This window comes from Saimiri boliviensis, chromosome 16 (assembly GCF_048565385.1).
Source record: "Saimiri boliviensis isolate mSaiBol1 chromosome 16, mSaiBol1.pri, whole genome shotgun sequence".
Taxonomy (NCBI): Eukaryota; Metazoa; Chordata; class Mammalia; order Primates; family Cebidae; genus Saimiri; species Saimiri boliviensis.
This window is the reverse complement of record NC_133464.1, coordinates 18,248,761-18,275,636: the sequence shown is the minus strand read 5'-3', so window position 1 is coordinate 18,275,636 and position 26,876 is coordinate 18,248,761. Positions and strand designations below refer to the sequence as shown.

General features: G+C 45.2%; 1 protein-coding gene across 3 annotated transcripts in view; it reads right to left on the bottom strand.

Moving 5' to 3' along the window:
• The window catches only part of ABCC4 (ATP binding cassette subfamily C member 4 (PEL blood group)), a 283,152-nt gene that overhangs the window by 218,013 nt on the left and 38,263 nt on the right, over positions 1-26,876 (bottom strand). For 2 of the 3 annotated variants that reach the window (XM_003928200.3, XM_074387538.1), the window contains exons 2-4: positions 15,106-15,216; positions 14,442-14,562; positions 1,616-1,840 (exon numbers count right to left, since the gene is read on the bottom strand). In XM_003928200.3, the coding sequence (XP_003928249.2) occupies positions 1,616-1,840; positions 14,442-14,562; positions 15,106-15,216 (457 nt within the window). The remainder of the gene's footprint in view (positions 1-1,615; positions 1,841-14,441; positions 14,563-15,105; positions 15,217-26,876) is intronic. The other variant, XM_074387539.1, reaches the window with a different exon arrangement.

The following is a 26,876-nucleotide window of genomic DNA, read 5'->3' as shown; positions in this document are numbered from 1 at the left end:
ATTCGTTAAAAAAACAACAAAATCATGTCGTTTGCAGCCACATGGATGCAGCTGGAGACCATTATCCTAAGGAAATTAACGCCAGAACCAAAAACCAAATACCAGATGTTCTCACTTACAAGTGGGAGGTAATCACGGGTACAGACGGGCATAAAGATGAGAACAACAGACACAGAAGATGACTAGAGTGGGGAGAGAGGGAATGGGGCAAGGGCTGAAAAACTACCTATGGGGTACTACACTCACAGCCTGGGGGACGCGATCATTCACACCCCAAACCTCGGCATCACACCATACACCCACGGAACAAACTTGCACATATACCCCTGAATCTAAAATAAAAGTTGAAATTATTTAAAATAAATAAAAAAATAAATAAAATGCCATATATGGAAGGATGTGAATAGGTTATATGCAAATACCATGTCACTTTATATGAGGGACTTAAGCATCCTCCGATTTCTGGTATCCTCAAGAGGTCCTGTAACCGATCCCCCAAGAATACCAAGGGACAACTGTTTAATGTAAAAACTTACTTTGAGGCTGGGCACAATCACTCACACCTGTAATCCCAACACTTTGGGAGGCCTAAGTGGGCAGATCACTTGAGGTCAGGAGTTCGAGACCACCCTGGCCAACAAGGTGAAAACCCGTCTCTACTAAAAATACAAAAATTAGCATGGTATGGTGGTGTATGCCTCTAGTCTCAGCTACGTGGAAGGCTAAGGCACGAGAATTTCTTGAACTCGAGAGGTGGAGGCCGCAGCCAACCAAGATCACACCACTGTACTCCAGCCTGGGTGACAGAGTGAGACTCTGTCTCAAAAAAAGAAAGAAAGAAAGAAAAACTTACTTTGAATGAAAACCAACATAAAATAGAAACACTATAAGTCCTCTCCAAAATTGTGAAAAACAATCAAAAATTCAAGGTGTTATCCCAAACACCCAACTATTTTCTTACAAACCATTGAAAACAACAACTAGATTCAGAATATAAAGAAAGCCTGTATTTGATGTGGATTCCATTTACATTTTTCTTCCATTAAGAAAATTATATTGAATATGACCAAATGGTTCCTTTTAAAAATACAAGAATTCACTTTCTCAAGTATATTCTTTTCTCCTAGATTTAATTTCATAGATCCAATTTCACTGAAGTTGACTTCTGAGTACAACTGTGATGTAAGTGAAGGTTTTAATGAACAGCAACAAAAATTTCCATAAATACAACTGTGAGATTGAGGTAAAGAAACACTGATAACCAATTTGATATTTTTAATTCAACTTCATTATAAATTTAGTGTCTACAACAGCCTTTTATCAAAGGCAGCCGTGCCCTGACAGCAGTAGAAAACTTTCATTGTACACCGGAAACATTTTGCGTAAAGAAAAAGAACACTGGCCTGATGTAAATAGCAAACTTCTCTAGTAAGGTGTAAATGATTCTATTTACAGAAGTTTTCTCCTTTTTTCTTTTTTTAGAGACAGGGTCTTGCTCTGTCACCCAAGCTGGAGTGCAGTGGCTATTTGTGTAATATTTAATTCATATAATACTTTCCCAGAATGTATCTGATGCTTCAGGTGAGGTACACGTTTAATGCTAAATGTCACTTACCTTCCGATAAATCATATGGCACATGGCTACTCGTAACCTCATCCCAGCACACTGAACGTGATAAAAATATAAGTGGTGCAGTATAGCCAAAATAAGCGTGCAAAAAGTCAGCACTGTAGCATAGGCGTATGCTTTGTGCAAAGCCACAGAGTCCGTGGGATCATACTTTTCAAAATAATTAATAATTTTTCCCAAAAATATGGGCTGGATTACTTTGGTACTTTCCTAAAAGAAGAAAAAGAAAAGCCTTTAATTAGACATATAGACCACACCATTTTTTCTTTTTCCTTTTTCTTTTCTCAGATGGGGTTTTCTTTTTTCGCTCTGTCACCCATGCTGGAGTGCAGTGGCACAATCCCAGCTCACAGCAGCCTCGAACTCCCTGACTCAAGCAATCCTCAGCCTTCCACATAGCTGAGACTACAAGTGTACACTACCATGTCCAGCTAATTCTTTTTTTTTTAAGAGACAGTATCTGACTATGTTGCCCACGCTGGTCTTGAACTCCTAGGCTCAAGTGATCCTCCTACCTTAGCCTCTCAAAGTTCTGGGATTACAGATCTGAGTCACCATACCCAAGTCCATTTTTTCTTAACACAAGCTTTACTTTCATATTTTCAAAATTCAACATTCATCATTAATCTAAAAGAAAAGCAGAACTGTTTTCTTCTTTAAGACAAGCTGATAGAAGTTTTAACCTGAAGCCAAAATTCTAATTTCAAAGTCAATAATGTTTTAGTGCATTGTTCTTGGTATACTGTGGGCGCTCGTATTACAAACAGTGCTTTAAAGCATACTTGGCAAACTATCAAATTAAGTCTTGGCCTAAGGTGAATAAGGAAAAAAGCGGCCCAAGAGAAAAAAGGAATTTGCTTACATAAGGACACCCCAGCTCTCACCCACTTCCTCTGTACTCTTGACATCACGGCACACGGGAAAGTTGAGAAGGCTCGTGTACAGGAGGCCACCACTCCTGCCACCTTCTTCACCATTAAGAGCCTTTAAGAACTGAGATATTGGCACAAACCCAGATCAGAAAATCAAACTCTCCAATTCTTCCCAGTCTGAACTCTACATGTCAGTAGATCTAAAACAACCAAGTCCAGCTTCAGTTGGAGTAGAGAAAAGAAGCAGGCTTGGGAGGATTCCAGGCTCTTGGTCCCACGGGACATTGCTTCAATGTTTCTGCCCCCTACAAGCTCAGACATGCCCAGAAGAACTGCCATCTTGGCTCAGGTAGTGCAGAGTCCAAAATGAAACACTGCAGAAATTAAGCTCAAAGGTAATATCATCAGTAGGTCTCTATATCAGCCATACTTTGAAGATCCTGGTTTTGAAGCAATATTAATAATCAGCTATTCCCTGAGGTGAAATTAAAATCCACACAAATAAACTGGGAGGCATGGGGGCTTACCTTCTGAACAAGACACAAGGAATGAAATTTTAATCCCCAAGACTAAAGGTAAAGAAACAGCAGAATGCAGCTTGAGCCACGGTTTGAGGTAAGCAAAGAGCTTTCCTTTCCTCCCCCTGCCACATGACCACTTCACCCCATAACCTACTTCCTCCCTCTAGAACTCCTTGTAAGGGACCCTTCTTCATCAAAGAAAACCAAACACTCATTGCAAATCCAAGTCAGCAAAAGTAAACACGTAGGCCCTTGACATCATTTCCTCTTGAATTCTCCAAAGACAAAATGCACAAAGTTTGAAAATCTTTCAAGACTTTGAAACAAAACTTTTCCTTTTAAGCAATCTCTCCTTCTTAACAAAGACATGATAAACACCTGACAAGTTTGCTATTGATAGCTGTTTTTTATCTGAAGTGAGGTAAGAAGAATCAATAAAAAACAAAAACAGGCAGAGCATGGTGGCTCACGCCTGTGATCCCAGCAGTTTGGGAGGCCGAGATGGACACATCACCTGAGGTCAGAAGTTCGAGACTAGCCTGACCAAAATGGAGAAACCCCATCTCTACTAAAAATACAAATTTAGCCGGGCATAGTGGCACATGCCTGCAATACCAGCTACTCAGGAAGCTAAAGCAAGAGAATTGCTTGAACCCGGGAGATGGAGGTTGCGTTGAGCCAAGATCCTACCATTGCACTCCAGCCTGGGCAACAAGAGCGAAACTCCATCTCAAAAAAAAAAAAAAATTAACACACACTTTCAGCCCAAACAACTAGCACTGGATCAGGATATTGACAAAAGACATTTACACACACACACACACACACACACACACACACACAGACTTCACCAACTGCATTGCCTTCCATGAGGTCATGGAAAATTTCCCCTATGATACAGAAATCAGAAAATACCATTTAGTTGAAGAATTAAGAATAAGATGATCAGATATCAAGAACACAGAGGTTCACAGTGTGCCCAATCAGAGGCACTGGGAGTTTATGGAAGAGCCCCCGGTACAATGGGTCATAACATGGACTGTTTAGAGTCTACTCAGATGAACATCTGGAAGTTTACCCTGAGAAGTAAGAAGGCCAAACTGCTCACATGGGCAGCCCCGGCTCTGGAATGCCAAGGGCAACCAGGGCGGCAGCAAACACACCTGGGCTATCAGCCAGAAGCTCAGTGCTAACGCTTGCCTTTCGAAATGTTCCTGAAACTTCTCACGGTCCCTGGGAGCCACTGTTGCTGGTTATACACTTTTCCATTTCAGCCTGAGGTGAGTGTGATTCAAATGGCAAGAGGGATGCCCTCCCACCAGAGGAAATAACAGATGCAATAAACCCAGCAAAAGAGAATGCAAAAGGCAGGCAAGTCACAACCACCTAACTGTCCAGGTTTCCTTGCTGAGAGACAGCATTTAATAATCCAGGCAAGCAAACGGGCTCACTGGTGAGTAATGCTGGTTTTTGGTCTCTGCCTTCCCTTAGACCTCTCCATCCCATATCTAAGCCCTCAACTAATAAGAAACAAATCAACACGGAGAATACTCATTATCAAAATTATAACTAACCAAGTTTAAACTTTTTGGATATCAGTAACAAGGTCAAAAGTAACTCACATAGATTCTCTATCTTGGAGACCAACCAATCCATGACCTGGTGAAGAGTCTTTCCACAAACAATCTAACAATATAGTCCTTACTCCTTCACAAGAATTCTCAACTGTGAAACCACAGAAATTTTTAAGAGTCCAATGGGATACTTCAATGCTCCATACTTCAGGTTCTACCGGAGTCCCAGAGTACTTGAAGGCAGATAATTCTCAATGGAGTATTTGGCACTCAGCCTCCTGACACCTGAGCCCCATCCCATGCTTTCTTGGAGTAACACATTACATGTCTAGGCCCAGTGGGGATGGAGCCTCCATGCTCCTGCTCCCCCATGCACTTCAGATACTTCTTGCCCAACTGCACCATACCTGATGCATGAGAAGGAAAGAAAACACAGGAAATAGAAATGAGCTACCAAAGTAGAACATGTTTGAGTGAAAAATACCAGCAGGCCAGACGCAGAAGCTCACGCCTGTCATCCCAGCACTTTGGGAGGCCAAGGCAGGTGGATCACAAGGTCAGGAGATCGAGACCATCCTGGCTAACACAGTAAAACCCTGTCTCTACTAAAAATACAAAAAAATTATCTGGGTATGGTGGCATGTACCTGTAGTCCCAGCTACTCAGGAGGCTGAGGCAGGAGAATCACCTGAACCAGGGAGGCAGAGGTTGCAGTAAGTTGAGATTGCACCACTGCACTCCAGCCTAGAGACAAAGCAAGACTCTATCTCCAAAAAAAGAAAAAAAGAAAAGAAAAATACAAGCATAAAAGAGTGAGCTGTGGAAAAATGAGTAACCGTTTGTTTTAGAAATGGGAAAACACAGTGGGTCACAGTGGCTCCTGCCTATAATCCCCACACTTTGGGAGGCCAAGGCAAGTGGATCACTTGAGGTCAGGAGTTCAAGATCAGCCTGGCCAATATGGTGAAACCCCATCTCTACTAAAAATACAAAAATTAGCTGGATGTGGTAGCTCGCACCTGTAATCCCAGCTACTGGGGAGGCTGAGGCACAAGAATTGCTTGAAGCCGGAAGGTGGAGGTTGCAGTGAGCTGAGATTGTGCCACTGCACTCTAGCCTGGGGGACAGAGCAAGACTCTGTCTCAGGAAAAAATAAAAAAAGAAATGAGGGAGCAGTGGACAAAAGTAGGGTTGAGAAAGATCCAGAGATAAGGAAGAAAAAGAGTGAATGGGGAAATAATAACCGTTAAGACACTGGATATACCTGAAGTCCTCCCTGAATCGGTACAGTCCTGACTGCAAATTAAAATCACCTGGGAGGCTTACACACTCACTGATGCTCAGGACCCATCCCCCAGATTTAGGTTCCATGATCAGGGTGGGGCCTGAGTTCCCCATCCCTGGAAGATTCTGGAGTGTAGAAACCAACGCCTATGCACATCACTATCCTCCTCTCCCGCACTATCTTTGTGTCTGAGTCTGGAGGGGCTGGAGACCCGCTGTGAAGAACTTTTAAGACCACAAAGGGCTTTTCATCAGAGCTGCTGCTATTTGTCAGGCTTCTAAGAAAATCCCTTCAGAAAAACAGACGCTGAGATTTCAGTGATAGAGCTAAAACCTTCCATTCTGCACAGCAGGGAAAATTCAATGTTCAGTAAAGACTGTATCTACCAAACAAAAGGTTGAATCATAATTTGTTTTTTAACTTTAAACAAAATAGTTTATTTAACTAGTTTGTTTGACTTTAAACGAAATAGTTTGAAAAGATAGTCTCTGCACGTTATTGTCTACCCTAAGGACAATGTAAACTGCAAAGAAAAAACTTTAAATTATTTTCAGAAATCATACTACGGGTAATAATGTTGATACTGTAAGATAAAATAAATGAATACGTGTGTTGATATCAAGAGCTGGATTAGGCTAGGGAGATAAAAGAACAGATGAAGGGAGAAAAGAGATACAGATGTAAGAGTAAAGAGGTAAGTAAAAACACTAACGTCTTGAATCTGATTTGGAAATACTCACATAAATTCATGATACGTTTATCTTTAAATATAAACATACACATATAAAAGGAGTTAAAGCTGCTAAGAAAAATGGTTGATTCCACAGCTGTGGCAAAAACTGTTCAAGGAGCCTGAAATACCTTGTCACACCAGAAAATGAAGAAGCTAGCATGATATATACATGCAAGACTCAGGACCTGACTTCAGTAGACCCCCACTAGCCAAAGACAGCCAAAGCATGGCACAGGGATAATAACTGTAACGATCAGCACATCAGAACCGTTTAGATCCATGAGCTCACAATCATACTCATCAAACCAAACAGAACAAGCAATAACAAAGCATCCATTAACTCCAGAGGAACATGTTGGAGAATCACTCATTATTTTGAAAATCAGTTTTAAAAAAAGTAACAAAATTAACCATTTCTCCTGCCTTTCCTGTAGGTGTACTGTAACTCGGGGTATCAAAGAGTTGATAATGGCAAAACTTTTCTTGATGCAATTATTTCCACTAATAAATGAGGAATTGGAATATCACCACTTTGCAAACTCCTAACAAATTAATGGACCTTAAGCAATAATCATGAATGGCTCCAAATATCACACACACACAACCAAACCTAAGTGAGGTATCTCGAAGTGGTAGGTGGTACACACCCCTGCCTACAAAGTACTCTGGCCAAAAGGGGTGGGGGAAATAAAACCTGAATCACATCAAGCTTCTAGATATAACTACTGACTGCCAGTACCAGACAGACATGTTAAATGACACAGCATGCAGGGATGCAGAGGGCCGTGAGAGAGGGAATGGGGATATGCAGTCAGCCCAATCTAGACCATGGAAATCCATGCAGGACAAGCAACATGGTTTCCTCAATTAAAAAATACACACACGGCCGGGTGCGGTGGCTCTTACCACTAATCCCAGCACTTTGGGAGGCCGAGGCAGGTGGATCAAATGAGGTCAGGAGTCCAAGACCAGCCTGGCCAACATGGCAGAAACCCCATCTCTACTGAAAATACAAAAATTAGTCAGGCATGGTGGCAGACACCTGTAATCCCAGCTACTCAGGAGGCTGAGCCAGGAGAATTGCTTGAACCCAGGAGGCAGAGGTTACAGTGAACCAAGATCATACCACTGTACTCTAGCCTGGGCAAAACAGAGCAAGACTCTATCTCAAAACAAACAAACAAACAAAAATACACACACACACACACACACACACACACACACACACACTCGTATCTAAAGAGGGCACTGAGCAGAGCTTTATAAAAATCAAGAGTGGCCATGAGTTCATAGTTACTGAAGCTGGCTTGGGGTAGAGGGGAGCTCAGTATCCTATCATATTTTTATATTTTTGGAAAGATCCCAGCTCTTTGGGAGGCTGAAGCAGGCAGGTCACAAGGTCAGGAGATTGAAACCATCCTGGCTAACACGGTAAAACCTCATCTCTACTAAAAATACAAAAATTAGCTGCATGTGGTTGCATATGCTTGTAATCTCAGCTACTTTGGGAGGCTGAGGCAGGAGAATGGCTTGAACCCAAGAGGCAGAGTTTTCAGCGAACCAAGATCATGCCACTGCACTCCAGCCTGGGTAACAGAGCAAGACTCTGGCTCAAAAAAAAAAAAAAAAAAAAAAAAAAAAATCAAAGGAAGAAAACACCATATGAGGTTTGGGCGTGGCCCTCATATCAGACAGTTGGCCAAAAAATGTACAATTGGAATTATTAAAAACACATCTCATTTCTCAGAAAAACATTTAGATAGTCTTCAACTATCCAAAATAGAAAGACCAGCAAAGAGCATAGATTTGAGTGGAGAGGCACCCTGCGTCATGGTTTGGCTCACACAGAGGATTCCCAAGCTGTAAGTGGGTGGAGGCTTGCTCAGTCCCCATCACTGTCACCATGGAGGTGCACACAGGGACTTGTGTGCTGGAAAGTCACAGGCTGTTCTGTTCTAATTAGCATCTGCCTGTAAGAGCACCGTGTTCACCATTAGACTAGTACTTGTTTCTCTGAGCATTACAATCATTCCTCAACTCTCACAGGACAGGGGTTTGCATTACTTTGAAATTATAACCTCAAAGACTCTTCCTGCTAGTGCCACCAGTAGTTCCCAGGGAAGACCCTGCTTGCATTCTGTTTGGTTAAGAATATATGGCTAGGGAGTTATGGATCCCCTGTACAGTTGTTCTGTAACCAAAGGAAGTAACCATTTATGCCTAGTGTTCCATTATTGGAATGCTAAGCTTGTGGGAGTTATTTATATCCTACTGCTCAAGGTCATTGCCAAGATCTGATTTTAAAAAAAAATTGGCAACCTCCAACATAAATGGGTTTAAAAAAGGCCTGAAGGTCATCACAGAAGCTTTTAACAAAATGCTAGGTTGAGTTTAGAGCTTCCACTATCTAAAATTCAAACTCCAACAAGCAGCATAGATACAAGACCAAAAAATAAAAAGCATCTTCACAAAATCAGTTGTATGTATAACTAATCATCCCCTGGGGTCCCAAAATGCTGGGATTACAGATATAAGCCACCATGCCTGGTCAATAACTAGCCTTAATGATTGAAAACCCAAAACAGCACCTGAAATGCTTTTGAGATGTAACACTCACTACCTTCATCATCAGAAATTATTTCTCTCCAACTTCTCCAAAACAGCAAAGTGTCAATCAGCAAGTCTGGGACAACAAGAGTATTTGTATTAGAATTCAGGCTGCTTTTCACTGCCAGAAGGAAGAGGGAAAAAAAAATCCAAGGATAACCTTGAGTTGATCTGGGAAGACCTTTAGGTCCCTGAACCTCACTGCATTGGAACTAAAAGTTCTACCACTTACTATGTTAAGGACACAAAGTTAAAATGAGCATCATCCGCTGGGCATGGTGGTTCATGCCTGTAATCCTAGCACTTTGGGAGGCCAAGGTGGGTGGATCACCGGAGGTCAGAAGTTTGAGACCAGCCTGGCCAACATGGTGAAACCCCATCTCTACTAAAAATACAAAAATTAGCCAGAGGGTGGCAGACATCTGTAATCGCAGCTTCTTGGGAGACTGAGGCAGGAAAATTGCTTGAACCTGGGAGGCGGAGGTTGCAGTAAGCTGAGATTGCACCATTGCACTCCAGCCTGGGCAAAAAGAGCAAGACTTTGTCTCAAAAAAAGAAATAAAAAAAAAAAGAGCATCATCCACTAGTCACCATGCTCATCTAAAGAATAATCAACTACTGTCTAATTTTATACCATAAGCCACCAAGATACTGATATAAACACAGGACCAACAAGTGCTCTCTTGTGAAATGCCAGGCTCCACTTTCATCAGAGGTGTCTGCCACCAGCACTGTATGGGTCCATCTTACTACCTTAGCCTGCTGCCCTAATACCTGGGGCCCACCTTGCTAGTGGGAGGGTCCAGATACCAGGACAGAAGAGCTGTCCCCATACTATTGACTGATCTGGGGTCCTCATTCTTCCAAGCTAACTGTACAACCACTTCATGATTCAAGCCAAAGGCTTCTAAAACTGCAGAGATACCACTGCTCTGCAGGAAACCAGGGGCCTTTCAGGGAACTTGATGTCTCCCCAGACTCAGTCAGTGTCATGACCATGCAAGATCCCAAGCTTCCCCCTCACCTGTCCGAGGAGGAGACAACTGGGAATGGTGTCTTCACAGCATGGACGTGGAGCCTGGGTCAGCAGGGCTGCCACGCCTCGTACATTTGGAGGATGGTACTCAGTGGGAGACAGTTTTCTAAAGGATTCTTGGTCAGCCAGACACAGTGTCTCACACCTGTAATCCCAACACTTTGGTAAAGCAAGGTGTGCCGATGGCTCGAGCTCAGGAGTTCTAGCATGGGCAATGTGGTAAAACGTCGTCTCTACTAAAAATACAAAAAATAAGCCAGGCATGGTGCATGCCTATAGTCACAGCTACTCAGGAAGCTGAGGCGGGAGGATTGCTGAAGCCCGGGGAGACGGAGGTTGCAGTGAGCTGAGATCACACCACTGGACTCCAGCCTGAGTGAGACCCCCTCCTCAAACAAAAAAAAAATTTTTTTAAAAAGGGTTCCTGGTCAACCTGAAGGTACCTTGGTGCTCTGACCTGGCCAGCACCCCAGCCACTCTCTAGAACGTCACCTGACTTTCCAGACCGAAGAGACACAGGAACCTAGGGTAACTTATAATCCTCAATCTGATTTCCCACAGCCATGCTCCACTGCTCCGGGGAGCTCTTAGCATCTGATTCATCCCTAGGCCAAGTTCAAGAAGCATGTGCTAGAGACCCTGAATACAGAGTTCTCAAGACACCTTTATGAGAGTCTGGAGATGGTCAGGGCCCTAAGTCGGCACGCCTGAGACTGGATCTGGGCTTTGTCACTTACACTTCGTGTAGCCCTGAACACATTACATAACTACATGGCACCCAGTGTCCTCTTCCCCAAAGTAAGGGTAAAAAGAATGCCTTCTGACTGAGCATGGTGATTCATGCCTATAATCCCAGCACTTTGAGAGGCCAAGGCGGGAGGACTATTTGAGCCCAGGAGTTCAAGACCAACCTGGGCAACGTAGCAAACCAAAAAATACAAAAATTAACCAGGCATGGTGGCGCACACCTGTGGACCCAGCTACTCAGGAGGATTGCTTCAGCCCAGGAGGCCAAGGCTGCAGTGAGCTGAGATAGCACCACTGCACTCCAGCCTGGGCAACAGAGTGAGACCCTATTTCAAAAAAAAAAAAGAAGACGACGACGACTACCTTCCACCTTACTAAATCAACCAAAAGAATAAAAGTAACATATATATAAAGTACTCATAGCAGTTCCTGGTACATAGTGTTTTTCAAGCACTCACTGTCATTATTACTATAACTACTGCTACCAGCCCTGCTGCTGCTACTACTACAGAGTACCAACCACTACTGGTCCTGCTGCTGCTTCTACAGCACTGCTGCTAAGACTGAGCATGAGCCCCCATATCTGCCAGGTCCTCCACTCCCTATTCTTCTGCTGTGACTCCCCAATAACCATCCCCCTAAAAGAAAGACCAGCACTCCGCCAATGGTACCTATACTAAGCTCCCCTCGATCTGGGCATCTCCCAACATGCCCACCAGCAGTAAGGATTCCCATGCTCCCAGCACCAGAGCAGGGCCTGTCCTCATCTCAGGAGAAACTCGAGTTGCCGCAGCCTCTACTCCTGTGCCTGCTTCTCCCAAAAGCTTATCAAATCTCATTCTAGTCTATCGCCATCTGTGGGTTAGAGAACCCACCCCAAGTGGCTGGCAGCCCATGACAGCACAGACAGTGCTGAGCACCACAAGCTCAGTTCCTTGTAAATCTCCTTGTTTTCAATTTCATAAGCAGCTGGTAACACAGAGAAATGAGAGAAATGGAAGTAACTGCAGGACGTCTGCCTCGAAACCTATGTGAGGCCACTCATTCCTACCACACCTAACCAGACACCTGGCCTGAGCCTTAGGCACTTACAGAGGCTCCATGGCTATGGGACAACTTTTGTGAAGTTGTACAGCCAAACTGGGCCAGGAGATCCTGTACACACTGGCCACACTGACACCAACTTGTCATTCTATTTCTCTCCAACTGAGATGTGTGGGGGCCATGTGGAAACATCATTGCTGGGACACCCCACACAGGTTAAAAACGGACTGGGAGAACCTGAGAGACTCTGACACCCTCTTCCCCCATCACGTCAGTTTCACTGGTTATTCTACAGGTTCTCCCAAAGCCACAGCAGCATGGGGTGGGGGGGTCGGGTGGGTACCCTCTCAAAGGTGGCATTCACCATCTGGCATCCTGGTCAACACACCTTTGTCACCAATGAGACGATCCATCTCCCAGGACCATCCAGTTCCCTGTTGTCTGACAGATTCCCCACGTATAGGGCAGAGTTCAGCTACCTGCCTCCCACTGCTCACTGTGCCCTCCATAATAAAAAGCACATTGAGGCTGGCGCGATGGCTCACACCTATAATCCCAGCACTTTGGGAGGCTGAGGCAGGCAGATTGCCTGAGCTTAGGAATTTGAGACCAGCCTGGGAACACGGTGAAATCCATCTCTACTAAAATACAAAAAATTAGCCAGGTGTGGCAGTGTGCATCTGTAGTCCCAACTACTTGAGAGGCTGAGGCAGGAGAATTGCTTGAACACGGGAGGCAGAGGTTGCAGTGAGCTGAGATTGCACTACTGCATTCGAGCCTGAGTGACAGAGCAAGGCTCCGTCACAAAAAAAAAAAAAAGGCATTTTCAACAGGAGCTACAGCCCCCCACATACAAACCAACCTCACTCCCAAAAAATGCACCAGGACAATTCCCCACCCTGCATTTAAAGCTACCCATTTGTAGCAATGGCAATGCCCACCCCTGCTAGTCTCATGGCACAGAGGGCACAAGTCACCCAGTGGGACCCTCTGCATCCCCTCTAGCAGGCTGCAGACAAGAACAGGCAGGCTACCTGGCACTGTGCCCAGGTAGAACACTGGCTTGCTGCAGGATCTCGACAGAGGCCCTTGGCGGCAACGGAGGTCATGGCCCTCCTGGATCTCTGCCTGTGATTTTTCATGGAATGTCCATTTATACACCCTCTGCAAGGCCAGGCACCAAGACTCTACCTTCCAACCAACAATTCACTCCAACCACAAGGAAGACATCCCGAATGGGTGCTGCATGAGTTTTCTAGGGTGCACGGTAGTTGGACCTTCTTCCCAGAGGGGGCTTTGGCTCCCAGCACCTGGGACCCCTGGGAGTGGGTAGCTCTTGGGGGCTTCAGCCAGCTCCAGCCTCTGGGGCACCACCAACAGCAAGGCCCTCAGTTCTATTTCCCTGAGAAGAGAGAGGTGACAATACCTCCCCAGGAGAGCATTTATCAGATTTGGCTTGGTGAACAATGATTTGTTGAACATCTGTAAAAGGTCTTACATTACTCTGGGCTCTGATCCAAAATCACTTCCTCCAAACCACAAGGCACATACTCCTTGAGGCTGTAGGATCCTCTATCTGACCAGGGGTGACTCTTAGTATTTAAAACATTTACTTGGCCAGGCATGGTGGCTCATGCCTGTAATCACAGCACTTTGGGAGGCCGAGGCAGGTGGACCACGAAGTCAGGAGTTCAAGACCAGACTGGCCAAGCATGGTGAAACCCTGTCTCTACTAAAAATACAAAAAAATTAGCCTGGTGTGGTGGCACATGCCTGCAGTCCCAGCTACTCAGGAGGCTGAGGCAGGAGAATTGCTTCAACCCGGGAGGCAGAGATCACACCACTGCACTCTAGCCTGGGCAACTGAGTGAGACTCTTGTCTAAAAAAAAAAACCAAAAATACAAAAATTAGCCAGGCATGGTGGCATGTGCCTATAATCCCAGCTACTCAGAAGGCTGAGGTAGGAGAATCGCTTGAACCCGGGAGGCAGAGGTTGCAGTGAGCCAGGATTATGCCACTGTGCTCCAGTGCCTGGAAAACAGAAAGAGGCTCCATCTGAGAAAAAAAAAAGAACATTTACTGAGCACCAATATTGTCCTACCATAGAATAAAATGCTCTTCTTTCATGACACTGTATTTTAATTGGTTACACGTAAAGCAATAATGACCTTGAGCTTCAGTCACTTAAGTATTCACCCGGATAAATATACTCACTGAACTAACTACCTAATGCTTCCTAGACATGTTTAATCCTTAGACCTTAAAATACCTTCAAACCCCATCTGGCCACGTCTCCCTTCTGTTCCCCCAACCATTATGGCACCCATTAATGGCGAGCACATTTACTCTGTGCATCCTGAAGAACAATTCACAACATGTAAAAGCTTTTACCTCAATTAATGTAAAAATGCCCAAAACTAAATAAGATTTCCAGTAACACTTTATGATTGCTCGTGTTAAAGAAGGCTTCTGTGCTTCTTTCTCAGCTCTTAAAACTTCTTTATCCCAGAACCTACAATGAGGAAAAAGCTTCATCAATAAGAGTGCACCCTGCCACAGCGTAAAACAGGGGAGGTGGCGGAGTGACAGGTGGGCATTTAAGACAGGGCATTTTGCGACCATCTCATAAAGGCTGCTCATTGCTCCCAGGCTCCTGAAGGAGATGTGTGGTATAGAATATGTAGCATCAGAGACACAGGCCTTGAGGGGATGTCTGGGGAAACGAGTTACTGCCAAGCTTTGCTGGAATGAAGCCCCATTAGGAGCACAGAGAAGCCGGACAGGCTCCTCCAGCCATTCCACTTCCGCTTCCAGGGACAGACCTCAGCCATCTCCGGCCTTTGGTACTGGCGCCCCACACCTCTACAGAGGCACAGGAAATAGGAGTGTCCCCCAGGCCACCACAGTAGGCTGAGCCCATGGACAGCCTCAGGAAGGTGACATTGTTCACCTTAAGGGTAAACGGAGGCTCCAGACAGGACCCAGGAAGGCAAAACCCACTCCCCACACACAGACACTCTCACACTTCCTTGGCGCCCACTTTGCTCCCACTCACCCTTGCAACTCCTCTCCAAGGTGCTGGGAGCGGACTTCCGGCAGCACTGAATACATATCATCTTCCTCTAATCTCCGTTTATGGCCAATTTTAAACAAGGGATTGAGCCACCTGTTAACAAGAGAAAAGAAGAGACATATACCCAGAATTATTACACATCTGTGTTTAAGCAGACCCCTACCTCCATGGGTTTTCCTTAAACTTACCTTTAAAACATACACAGCTATAGATAGACATAGAGGTATGAATAGACAGAGCTAGAGAAAGAGAGAAAAAACATGTGCATGCAAGCACACACACACACACACACACACACACACACACACACACACACAGTCCCTAGCTCTACCCACAGAGAGGCCCCAGAAGCAATGGCACAGCAGGAGCTGAGAGCAGCTGAGAGCATGCTGGTGCCCAGATCCTAGTTTCCAATACCATTCTCCCCTAAAAGGAACCAGGGCTTCTTGAAGAAATTGCTGATTCCAAGACTGGGGCAGACAAAGTACAAGATGGGCCATGAGATATCATGGAAACATTCAAGGAATCAAGAGCATGGGCCCAAAGAACAGAGAAGCCAGCCTGACCGAGTCCCACTAGACAAGTCTCTGATAATGGAAGCATCTAAATACATCAGGACAGCCACGAATTCTAACCCACTGAATTACAAAAGAATCTGCGAATCCTTACTGAGACATAAATGGAGGAAGAAGGAAAAAGCTCTCAGATAAAGAAAAATGGGGTTAGAAAACATTTTCAGTGGAAGCTAAAACCAGGAAGCCATCAGCTTCAGCGATACAGGAGACATTCTCCACCCAGGATCACAACGCCCAGCACCATTTCCAGCAAGCAGGAGTCTTAGACAAGGGTTAGCAGAGAGTTTTGTTATTTACTGTTGGTGGTGGTTGTATTTAGTTTTTGTTGTTTTTTCCCCCAAAGATTTGAAAAGTTCTGAATACTGGTTTCTTCCTTTCTTTCTTTTCTTTCTTTTTTTTTTTTTGTGAGATGGAGTCTTGCTCTGTTGCCCAGGCTGGATGGAGCACAGTGGAACAATCAGAGTTTACTGCAGCCTCAAACTTCTGAACTCAAGCAATCTTCCCACCTCTACTTCCCAAGTAGCTAGGAATATAGGGATAAGCCACTGTGCCCGGCTAATTTTTTTTTTTTTTTTGGTAGGGACTGGGTCTCTCGGCCAGACGCAGTGGCTCACACCTGTAATCCCAGCACTTTGGGAGGCTGAGGCAGGTGGATCACCTGAGGTCAAGAGTTCAAGACCAGCCTGGCCCCGTCTCTACTAAAAATACAAAATTAGTCAGGCATGGTGGTACATGCCTGTAATCCCAGCTACTCAGGAGGCTGAGGCAGGAGAATCGCTTGAACCTGGGAGGCAGAGGTTGCAGTGAGCCGAGATTGCATCATTGCACTCCAGCCTGGGCAACAAGAGCAACCATCTCAAAAAAAAAAAAAAAAAAAAAAAAAAAAGAGAGAGAGAGAGAGAGAGAGAGAGACTGGGTCTCTCTATGTTGCCCAGGATGATATCGAACTCCTGGGCTCAAGTGATCCTCCCACTTCGGCCTCCCAAAGTTCTGGGATTACAGGCATGAGCAACTAAGCTCAGCCAATAGTGGTTTCTTAATGTGTCATAAGGGGGAAAACCCTGGTCGCAGCTCCCCATCTCTGTGACACTGACCAAAGTACTCAGTTTCTATGAGCTTCATGTTCCCCATATCTACAAGCAGAGGAGGAAATAAAATCTAACTATCTTTGGTAAATCCCCTCATTTTCCCTTTCCCTCTCTCCCTTTTTTCCCTTTCAGCTCTCTCTCTGTCTCCTTAATTCCTTGAGGCCCGTTCTGTTTCTCTTCTCCTCCTTTTTATTGACCTTTTTGTAACCACTGGCCAAGATGGAACTAAAATATTATTTCATTACTTGATACTCATTGAATCAAGATTGTTCTCTCTTTAATGGACAAATTCAATATTTTATATTCTTCAGAAGCCAAACCCAATAAAACCTTTTTCAACAGCTCATACATTTGTGTAACCCTAAAATTATAGTCTATCAAAGAAGAAAAGTTTCTCCACCTTTATTAAAAATAAACAATACTAAAGGAAGAGACATGGGAGGGAAGGTCATGTCTGCCCTATACCTCCTGAACTTAGCCCTGGAAACACGGGATGCACGAGGCAAGTGAGAAAGCAGGTGTGTGCTCAGACCCACGAAGGTGAAGGTCAAAGCTGCGAGCTTAGTTGAGAGCTTAGAGAACAAGGAAGGCTAAGGACACGCTGAGTGAAATCCCCTGCGGCAGCCCACTGAAGGAGTTTGCTCATGTCTTGTGATGCTATACAGTCATCCCCCCATATCCATGGTTTCGCTTTCCACAGGTTGAGCTACCCATGGCTGACTGAAAAGATTAAATGGGAAATCCCAGAAATAATTCCTAAGGCTTCAATCACAGCCTGTCCTGAGTAGCATGATAAAATCTCCCACAGACCCACGCGGGATGGGAATCCTCCCTCTGTCCAGCATCTCCACACTGCAGATGCCACTCACCCTTAGTCACTTAGTAGCCACCCAGGTGATCAGATCTATTGTTGTGGCATCACAATACTGGTGTTCAAGTCACCCTTATTTTACTTAATATGGCCCCCAAAGAGCAAGCATAATGATGCTAGCCATTTGGATATGCCAAGGAGAAGCCACAAAGGCCTTCCTTTATACGAAAAGGTGAAAGTTCTCAAGCCAATAAGAAAAGAAAAAAGAGTCGTATGCTGAGGTTGTTGAGATCTGGTTTAAGAGCGAAACTTCTGGCCACGCGTGGTGGCTCACACCTGTAATCCCAGCACTTTGGGAGGCCGAGGTGGGCAGATCATGAGGTAAAGAGATTGAGACCATCCTAGCCAACATGGCGAAACCCTGTCTCTACTAAAAAATACAAAAATTAGCTGGATGTGGTAGCGCATGCCTGTAGTCCCAGCTACTCAGCAGGCTGAGGCAGGAGAATTGCTTGAACCCAGGAGGCGGAGGTTGCAGTAAGCTGAGATTATGCCACTGTGCTCCAGCCTTGCACCTGGCAACAGGGAAGATTCTGTCTCACAAAAAAGAAAAAGAGTGAACCTTCTGTCTATGAAATAGTAAAGAGTATATTGTTGTAACTATTCTATTATTATCATGGTTATTCTCTTACTGTGCTCAATTTTTAAATTAAACTTTACCATAGATATGTGTAAGTAGGGCTGGGCACGGAGGCTCATGCCTATAATCTCAGCACTTTGGGAGGCCAAGGCAGGTGGATCACCTGAGGTCAGCAGTTCAAGACCAGCCTGGCCAACATGGTGAAACCCCATCTCTACTAAAAATACAAAAATTACCCGTGTGTGCTGGCAGGCACCCGTGATCCCAGCTCCTTAGGAGGCTGAAACAGGAGAATTGCTTGAACCTGCAAAGCAGAAATTGCAGTGAGCTGAGATCACGCCATTGCACTCTAGCCTGGGTGACAGAGTGAGACTAAGTCTCAAAAACAAAACAAACAAAAAAAGATATGTGTAAGTATGGAAGAAAACCACTACGGTTCAGAACTATCCATGGCTTCAGCCACTGAGGGCCTTGGATGATGGTAGTCCCCCCCCCCACCGCATCCTCGGATGGGGGAGACTACCGTACATCTACAAAGAGAGAGAAATGGGTACAAAGGACTTTAAGTAGATAGGCTTAATGCTTCCTTCATGAACTTTCACTATTTGGGAGTCGCCAAATAGTAAAGGACTAGAGTTCCGGTGCCAGGAATTCAACACTAATTTTAAATCGTACCTGCTGTCTGGTGAGCACCCTAGACTCTGAACTTCTAATCCTGGTATCTTTAAATCCAAATACCCTTTGTTCCTCATTCAGTTTCCACCATTCCTCCTCACCTTCCTGTGTTTCTACAGAAAACAGCTGAGAATGCCTCTCCCCTCCCCACGCCTCCACTATAGAAAGGTTAGCACATAGCCAACCATGCCTGCCCCAGGCTTTTTTCCAAAACAGCTCCGTTGAAGAAATGTTGGTGAGTTTCCATTTTGCACACTGACTCTCCCATGGGGCTCACCCTCTGCCTTTACCCACACTGAAATTTTCTCTGTAGCATCTGTCACCATTTGAAAGGCTATTACATTTCATTTTTTCTAGAATCATGTTCCCCCCCCCGGCCCCCCAAGCATCTAAGGCTCCACAGGATGGGGTTTTCCTGTATTGTTTGCTGCCAAGCCATCCATACCTGCAAAATGCTGGGTACATATAAGGCACCTAGATTTGTCACATGAATGAACACATCCTCCAAAAATCCCCAAATGTGGCCTGGCGTGGTGGCTGACACCTATAATCCCAGCAATTTGGGAGGCTGAGGCGGGTGGATCACTTGAGGTCAGGAGTTCAAGACCAGCCTGGCCAACATGGTGAAACCCCACCTCTACTAAAAGTACAAAAATGTGGCTGGGCACGGTGGCTTACTCTTGTAATCCCAACACTTTGGGAGGCCGAGGTGGGCAGATCATGAGGTCAGGAATTTGAGACCATCCTGGCCAACATGGTAAAACCCTACCTCTACTAAAAATACAAAAATTAGCTGGGCATGGTGGTGTGTGCCTGTAATCCCAGCTACTCAGGAGGCTGAGACAGGAGAATTGCTTGAAGCAGGGAGTCGGAGGTTGCAGTGAGCTGAGACTGCGCCAATGCACTCCAGCCTGGTGAGAGAGCGAGACTCTGTCTCAAAAAAAAAAAAAAAAAAGTACAAAAATTAGCCAGGCAAAGTGTTGGAGGCGCCTATAATCCCAGCTATTCAGGAGGCTAAGGCAGGGAGAAACGCTTGAACCCAGGAGGCATAAGTTGCAGTGAGCTGAGACTGTGCCACTGCACTCCAGCCTGGGTGACAGAGGGAGACCCTGTCTCAAAAAAAGAAAAAAAAATACCCAAATTAATATAGTTAAACTCCAAAACCCATCCTCAGAGACAAGTCTCCATATAAATGTAGTAAATGGAAGGTTAAGTGTTCCTTCCAACTGTGGGCAATGCCCTCATGGAAATTTTTGTATAAAGTGGAATTTTCTTTTTTTGAGAGAGAGAGAGGGTCTCACTCTGTCACCCAGGCTGTACTGTAGTGGCACAATCACACCTCACTGCAGCCTCAACCTCCCAAGCTCAAGTGATCCTCTCACTTCAACCTCCCAAGTAGCTGGGATAACAAGGCACATGCCACCATGCCCGGCTATTTTTTTAAAGTATATTTTTGTAAAGACGAAGTCTCTATGTTGCGCAGGCTGGTCTTGAACTGCTGGCCTCAAGTAATCCTCCTATATCAGCCCCCTAAAAGTGTTGGGATTACAGGCATGAGTCACTGCACCTGGCCTAAAGGGGTTTTATAGACAGAACTGGATAACATTTTCCTTTCTACCTGACACTGCACACAGAATTTCTCAGAGTATTATATGCTTTTTTCTAAATCTAGTCTTGATAAGCTTTCAACGTCTTTATATATATGAAATAGTTTTCCGAAATGATGGTCACAATTTTGCTAAAAAAACATGGCTAGTACCTATGGGCACATACAATACCCCTGACTCATAACCAACTGCTGATTCAACACCTCTTCCTCTTGGGTGTCTGATAAGCATATCAAACTGAACAATGTCCATAACAGAACACCTTATCATCCCATAAGAAATCCCGTTCCTCCCAGCTTCTCCCTCTCAGCTATCAGCCATCACATCTTTCCCCTTGAGATTTTCCAAAAAAAAGAAAACCTTCAGGTGACCCTGCAGGCCATCTCTCCTTTGTCACTCTTAGATAGGACACATCTAAGCATCAGCAAGTCCTGTTATTTCAATCTGCAAGTATATCCAGAAAAAGCCACACTGACCCTAGGAGGCTCACCCTCTGCCCTTGCCCATGCTTAAATTTTCTGCTCAGTACCTTTCAACATTAGAAAGGCTATTATGTTTCACTTTTTTCTAAACCATATTTTCCCCAAACACACCTGGGCTCCACAAGGATGGGGTTTTTCTGTGTTGTTTGCTGCTGAACTGCCCATGCCTACAACAAGCTGAGCACATCAGAGGCACCCAGATTAGTCACATGAATGAACACAATCTCTAAAAATTACCCATTTTAACATCTTTAAACTCCAAAATCCATTCTGGGTCTACGGTATCAGATTCTCAGTTACAGATATAAATACTAAATAATTTACAGATAAAAATAAGTCTGCCATAGCAAAGGTTTCCTAAAGGCCTGGATTCTGCAAATGGGTTTCAGAAAGAGGGTGCAAAGACAGACACAGATACAAATGCGCATTTTCTAGAAGGTACATGCCTGAGGGCTGGGCAGGGGGGCTGGGGAGGGGGAGAAATGGTATAGCCCACCGCCAGCACATCTTCTCATATAACTCTCCAGCAATTCTGCTCAGACCCCAAAACCTGCATGCCCAAAAGAAACAAAATCCTTCCAAGTTCACCAGGGCCTCTGTCCTTACAAAGTTTCCCATGGCCTGGCTCCAAGGAGAGCCAGACACACCTGATTCCTTCAATCTCCTCCCCTTCTCTGCAGTCCAAAATAGCCACTCTCCATACCCTAAAGTTCAACGCCCACCAGGCACAGACATCGCTGGAATGGATCTCTCATGAGAGTGGAGTACCCACACCACAGGCTTTCTCAACATGGTCCCAACCCAGCTGATCTTGGCCCACGGCCAAGTAAGTTAAACTCAGGCAGCACCTGTCAAGCTGCGACCTTCTGTGATCACTCCTCTATGTTCCTCCATTCCTAAAACATGCTCAAAGCTCATTTTCTCATCCCGTCCCCCTTCACCCTACTACCTGTTCTTTCTATGTCAACCTAAGCGACAGGCAGTGTGAACCCTGGCCACCTCTCTCTCAGGTCCCCGCAGCCCCTCCACGCCTGTCAGCGTGGGTCCTTCCATGCTGTAGGCACTACAGAGATTTCCCGCCACACAGTTTCAAAGCCCTCTCTGCTTCATCCCCAGCCTTCCTGTCTCCCTCTTCTCCCACCAGCTAATCCATGTCTTTCACTTCTTCACAGGGCCCCTCATCTTACAATCCCGTCTACCCAGCATTTTCTCACACAATGACCAGCACCGAGAATCTATAGCCATTGTGCATGACTAACCGTCTTAGTCTTCTTCCTTAAAAAAAGATGCACTTGGCACATTTATAGGCAACTTACTAACAGAATAAAATGAAGAAATGAAAGAGACAGGGTCAGGCCAGGTGCAGTGGCTCACGCCTGTAATCCCAGCACTTTGGGAAGCTAAGGCAGGCAGATCACGAAGTCAGGAGTTCAAGACCAACCTGACCAACAGGGTGAAACCCCATATCTACTAAAAAATACAAAAATTAGCCAGGTGTGGTGCCAGGCACCTGTAATCCCAGCTACTCAGGAGCCTGAGGCAGGAGAATCGCTTTAACCCGGGAGGCAGAGGTTATAGTGAGCTGAGATCGCGCCCTTGCACTCCAGCCTGGCAACAGAGCGAGACTCCCTCTCAAAAAAAAAAAAAAAAAAAGGGACAGGGTCTCACTTTGTCACCCAGGCTGGGGTGCAGTGACATAATCATAGCTCACTGTAACCTCAAACTCCTGGGCTCAAGTGACCGTCTCACATAGCTGAGACTAGAGGTACGTGCCATTACGCCCGACTGAGTAGGATATTAATTATTTCTGCTGCCGAAGTCATGTGGACAACTCATAAGGAGATTAAAGCACTGTTCATTGCAACTAGCAAGTGAAGAATCTTAGCACTAGCCAGAGATGCCATACTATGTGGTCAGCAAGGCCCATGTAGCCACGTACTAGATGCAGAGCTCACTGTCCTTCTGAACCCATCAGTATATGATGTTGATTCTCCTCTGAAAATCAGGCCATTGGCTGGGGGCTGTGGCTCACACCTGTAATCCCAACACTTTGGGAGGCTGAGGCAGGAAGATCACTTGAACCCAGGAATTTGAGACCAGCCTGGGTGACATGGCAAAACCCTGTCTCGACAAAAACACAAAAAAACAACTAGCCAGGTGTGGTGGCGTATACCTGTAGTCACAGCTACTCAGGAGGCTGAGGTGGGAAAATTACCTGAGCTGGAAAGTCAAGGCTACTGTGAGCCATGATCCTGTCACTGCACTCTAGCCTGGGTGACAGAGTGAGACCCCGTCTCAAAAAAAAAAAAAAAAAAAAAAAAAACAAAAAACAAAAAGAAAAGGAAAAAAAGATCTGGACATTAATTAGTGCCTGTACAAATCAAGTACTTTCTTCTAAACAATTAAACCTCATCTCCCACAAGAGATGACATAGCTTTCTCTTGCTTCCAAGCTCAAAGAACCACTTGCAAGACTAAGGAATAAGACAGCTTAACAAAGGGAGCATCTGAAGCTACTTATTTGGATTTGTCCACCAAGAAGGACAGAGAATATACAATGGACCCTCAAACAATGCAGGGGTTGGGGCGCTACCCTCCCCCATGCAACCAAAAACCCACATATAACTTTTGACTCCTCAAAACCTTAATTACTAATAGCCTACTGGTGGCTAGAAGCCTTACCAGTAACATAAAGTTGATGAACACATCTTTTGTATGCTCTATGCTCTGTGTATTACATACTACCTTCTTACAATAAAGTAAGCTAAAGAAAGGAAACTGTCATTAAGACAATCATTGTGGAAAATCACTGAGGAGAAGATACACATGGAAGTGGATCATAAAGGTCTTCATCCTTATCATCTTCACGTTGAGTAGGCTAAAGAGGAGGAGGAAGATGAGGGATTGGTCTTGCTGTCTCAGGGATGGAAGAGGTTGAAGAAAATCTGCACATATGGTCAGGCACGACGGCTCACTCCTGTAATCCCAGCACTTTGGGAGGCCGAGGTGGGTGGATCACCTGAGGTCAGGAGTTTGAGACCATACTGGCCAACATGGTGAAACGCCATCTCTACTAATAATATAAAAATTAGCTGGGCATGGTGGCTTGTGCCTGTAATCCCAATTACTCCAGAGGCTGAGCCAGGAGAATTGCTTGAACCCGGAAGGCGGAGGTTGTAGCGAGCCAGATGGCACCACTGCACTCCAGCCTGGGTGACAGAGTGAGACTCCATCTCCAAAAAAAAGAAAAGAAAAGAAGAGAAAAGAAAAATCTGCATGTAACTGGACTCTTGCAGTTCAAACCCTTGTTGTTCAAGGGTCAACTACACTTCACTGTGGTCAAAGAATTGCTCTAGAAGCTGAATTACATGCATGTAAACAACTGATAAAACTTAGTCATCTTGATGCTTTCCCAGACTGCACAAAGTTTACCTGTCCCTGGGAAACAAACGTGTGTTGTGTGCCTTTACTTTAACTGAAGACATGTGTCATGTTACTCAGCACGCAGCTGTGCCTCACACCTAAGTCTCGCCCATATGAACCCACACATGCCTGCAGTAGCCCCAACCTGCCTTTCCGGGAGCATTTGCCCCAACAAGAACCAGATCCCATTTGTCGCAACAGGAACCCTTTCTCTCTACACCTTTCGCTCCATCACCGTGGCCCAAGGTGCCATGAATGTTCGAGGTCCCAACAGCCTGGTAGCTGACCTACCCACATGGACCCTTGGTTTCCCTGTGATCTTTCAACAGAAAAGCCATAGTGGATGCTTAAAAATATCACACCATGCTGCTCTCCTACGGTGGAAAACAATGAAACTCATGGTGGGTGCTGTGCTTGACTGGGTCACCCTTGGTCAGTGTTTCAGCCACCCTGGCCTGATGTGGTTCTGACAGCCTCCCACACTCCTATTTACCTGCTGCCCATGAGCAAATGCTTTTCCCCCATCTTCTCCCATGATTAGATCTTCTCTCCTGCAGGTCTCAATCCCCAGAGAGTCCTACCTTTGTATATAAAAAACCAAACATACTCTCATTGCCACTAATTTATATCCTCATTCTCCCTTTCTGTAACCATTTACTATAATCTATCTGTGTACATAAAAATAATGCACTTAATGACTTTGTCACTTTCCTCCTAGAATATAAGCTCACTGAGGGCAGGATCTTTTTCATGGTGTTCACTGAGCCAGAGACCAGGGGAGCCACTCAAAACTGTGTGGAGTGAATGAGTCTCCACCCAGGCTGAGGAACAGTGGCAGAGAACACCCAAAACTGGGTCCCAGCAGCCTCTTTAAGCACCTGCAGGGAAAGGGGAATGTGCAATGTGCAGTTCACCTGAGGTCAGTAAATGATTCAACAGGTGCTCTAGCCTCACTCAGTAAGTCATTTATTGTTAAAAGAATAATGCATTTGAAAGTGCTTTCAGTTGTGGCAAATTATTAATCATTGGTTAGTTTTCCTTGAAGAGTCTGCCAGTCCTGGCTGAGGGAGGCTCCTGGGCCCGGCTGGGGGCTGCATCGAGGCAGGGTGGAGAGGAGGTAGGCTGCTCAGCCAGGGACTCTGGTGGCAGGGGCTGGGTGCAGGGAGACACATTGATAGATCTCAGAGGAAGACCCACTTACCTCATTAGTCATTTTCATTAGAAATGCCTTCCCCTAAGGCAGGGTTTCTCAGCCTCAGCACTACTGGCATTTGGAGCAGAGTACCTCTTTGTTGGGGCTGCCATCCTGTGCACTGTAGGATGGTTACTGGTATCCCTGGACTCTACCCTCCAGAAGCCAACAGCATCCCCATCCCAGTCCTGACAACTAAAATGATCCGCAGGCATTGTCTGGGTGACAAAATCGCATTGATCAGAAGCACTGCACTAAGGTCTTTGATAGCCTTTCTGACAGGCTGCAGAATCTTACATCAAATGTTGGCCCCAGACAGAAGTCGCAAGACAATGACGGCAGTCTTTTAGCCACATTAGAAAAGGATATAAACCCATGACTATATTCACTGGTTCAGTTCCACTCTCAGAGCCCTGGCCAAGGTGATGAAACCCCATCTCGACTAAAAATACAAAAACTAGCCGTGCGTAGTGGCAAGCGCCTGTAATCCCAGTTACTCAGGAGGCTGAGGCAGGAGAATCACTTAAACCTGGGAGGTGGAGGTTGCAGTGAGCTAAGATCACACCACTGCACTCCAGAGCAAGACGCCATCTCAAAAAAAAAAAAAAAAAAAAAAAAAATTACAGCAAGATGGGATATGCTACATCTGTGGGAAATTAAAAAAAAAAAAAAAAAAAAAAGATGGAACATGTACAGTCACAGGCTATGCAGAGACGCTACCTCTGGGCTTTCGGTCTCTACAAAGCTAAGGAATGAACATCCCAGTTCACCAAAGACTCATCTTCTGCACAGCAGAGGTTCTCAAAGTGAGATCTCTGGACCAGCAGCACCAGCATCCCCCGAAGAGTTAGAAATGCAAATTCCCAGGACTCACTCCAGGTCTATGAATCAGGAACTCTGGGAGTAGGGCCCTGCGATCTGTATCTTCTAATGTTCTCCAGGTGATGTGGACTTAGGGTCAGGTTTGAGAACCTGCCATACAGCTTGCTTTTTGACACACCAAATGCGAAGCACTTGTCCAGCATATACGCCAATACTCCCAACCCAACCCTGACTCATTAGCAAAATCCCAACCTCAGCCTAAGAAGTTTTACTGGGGAGTTCCTTGTTTTGTTTTCTGGTAAATTTCAATACATTACCCAATTATGCCTGGGGAGTTTTAAAACAAAAACCCACAGACATCTGGAGCCCCCTCCCAAATGACTAAATCAGAACAAGTCAAGATGAAACCCAAGTGGTGGTCCTTAGAAAGCTCCTCTCA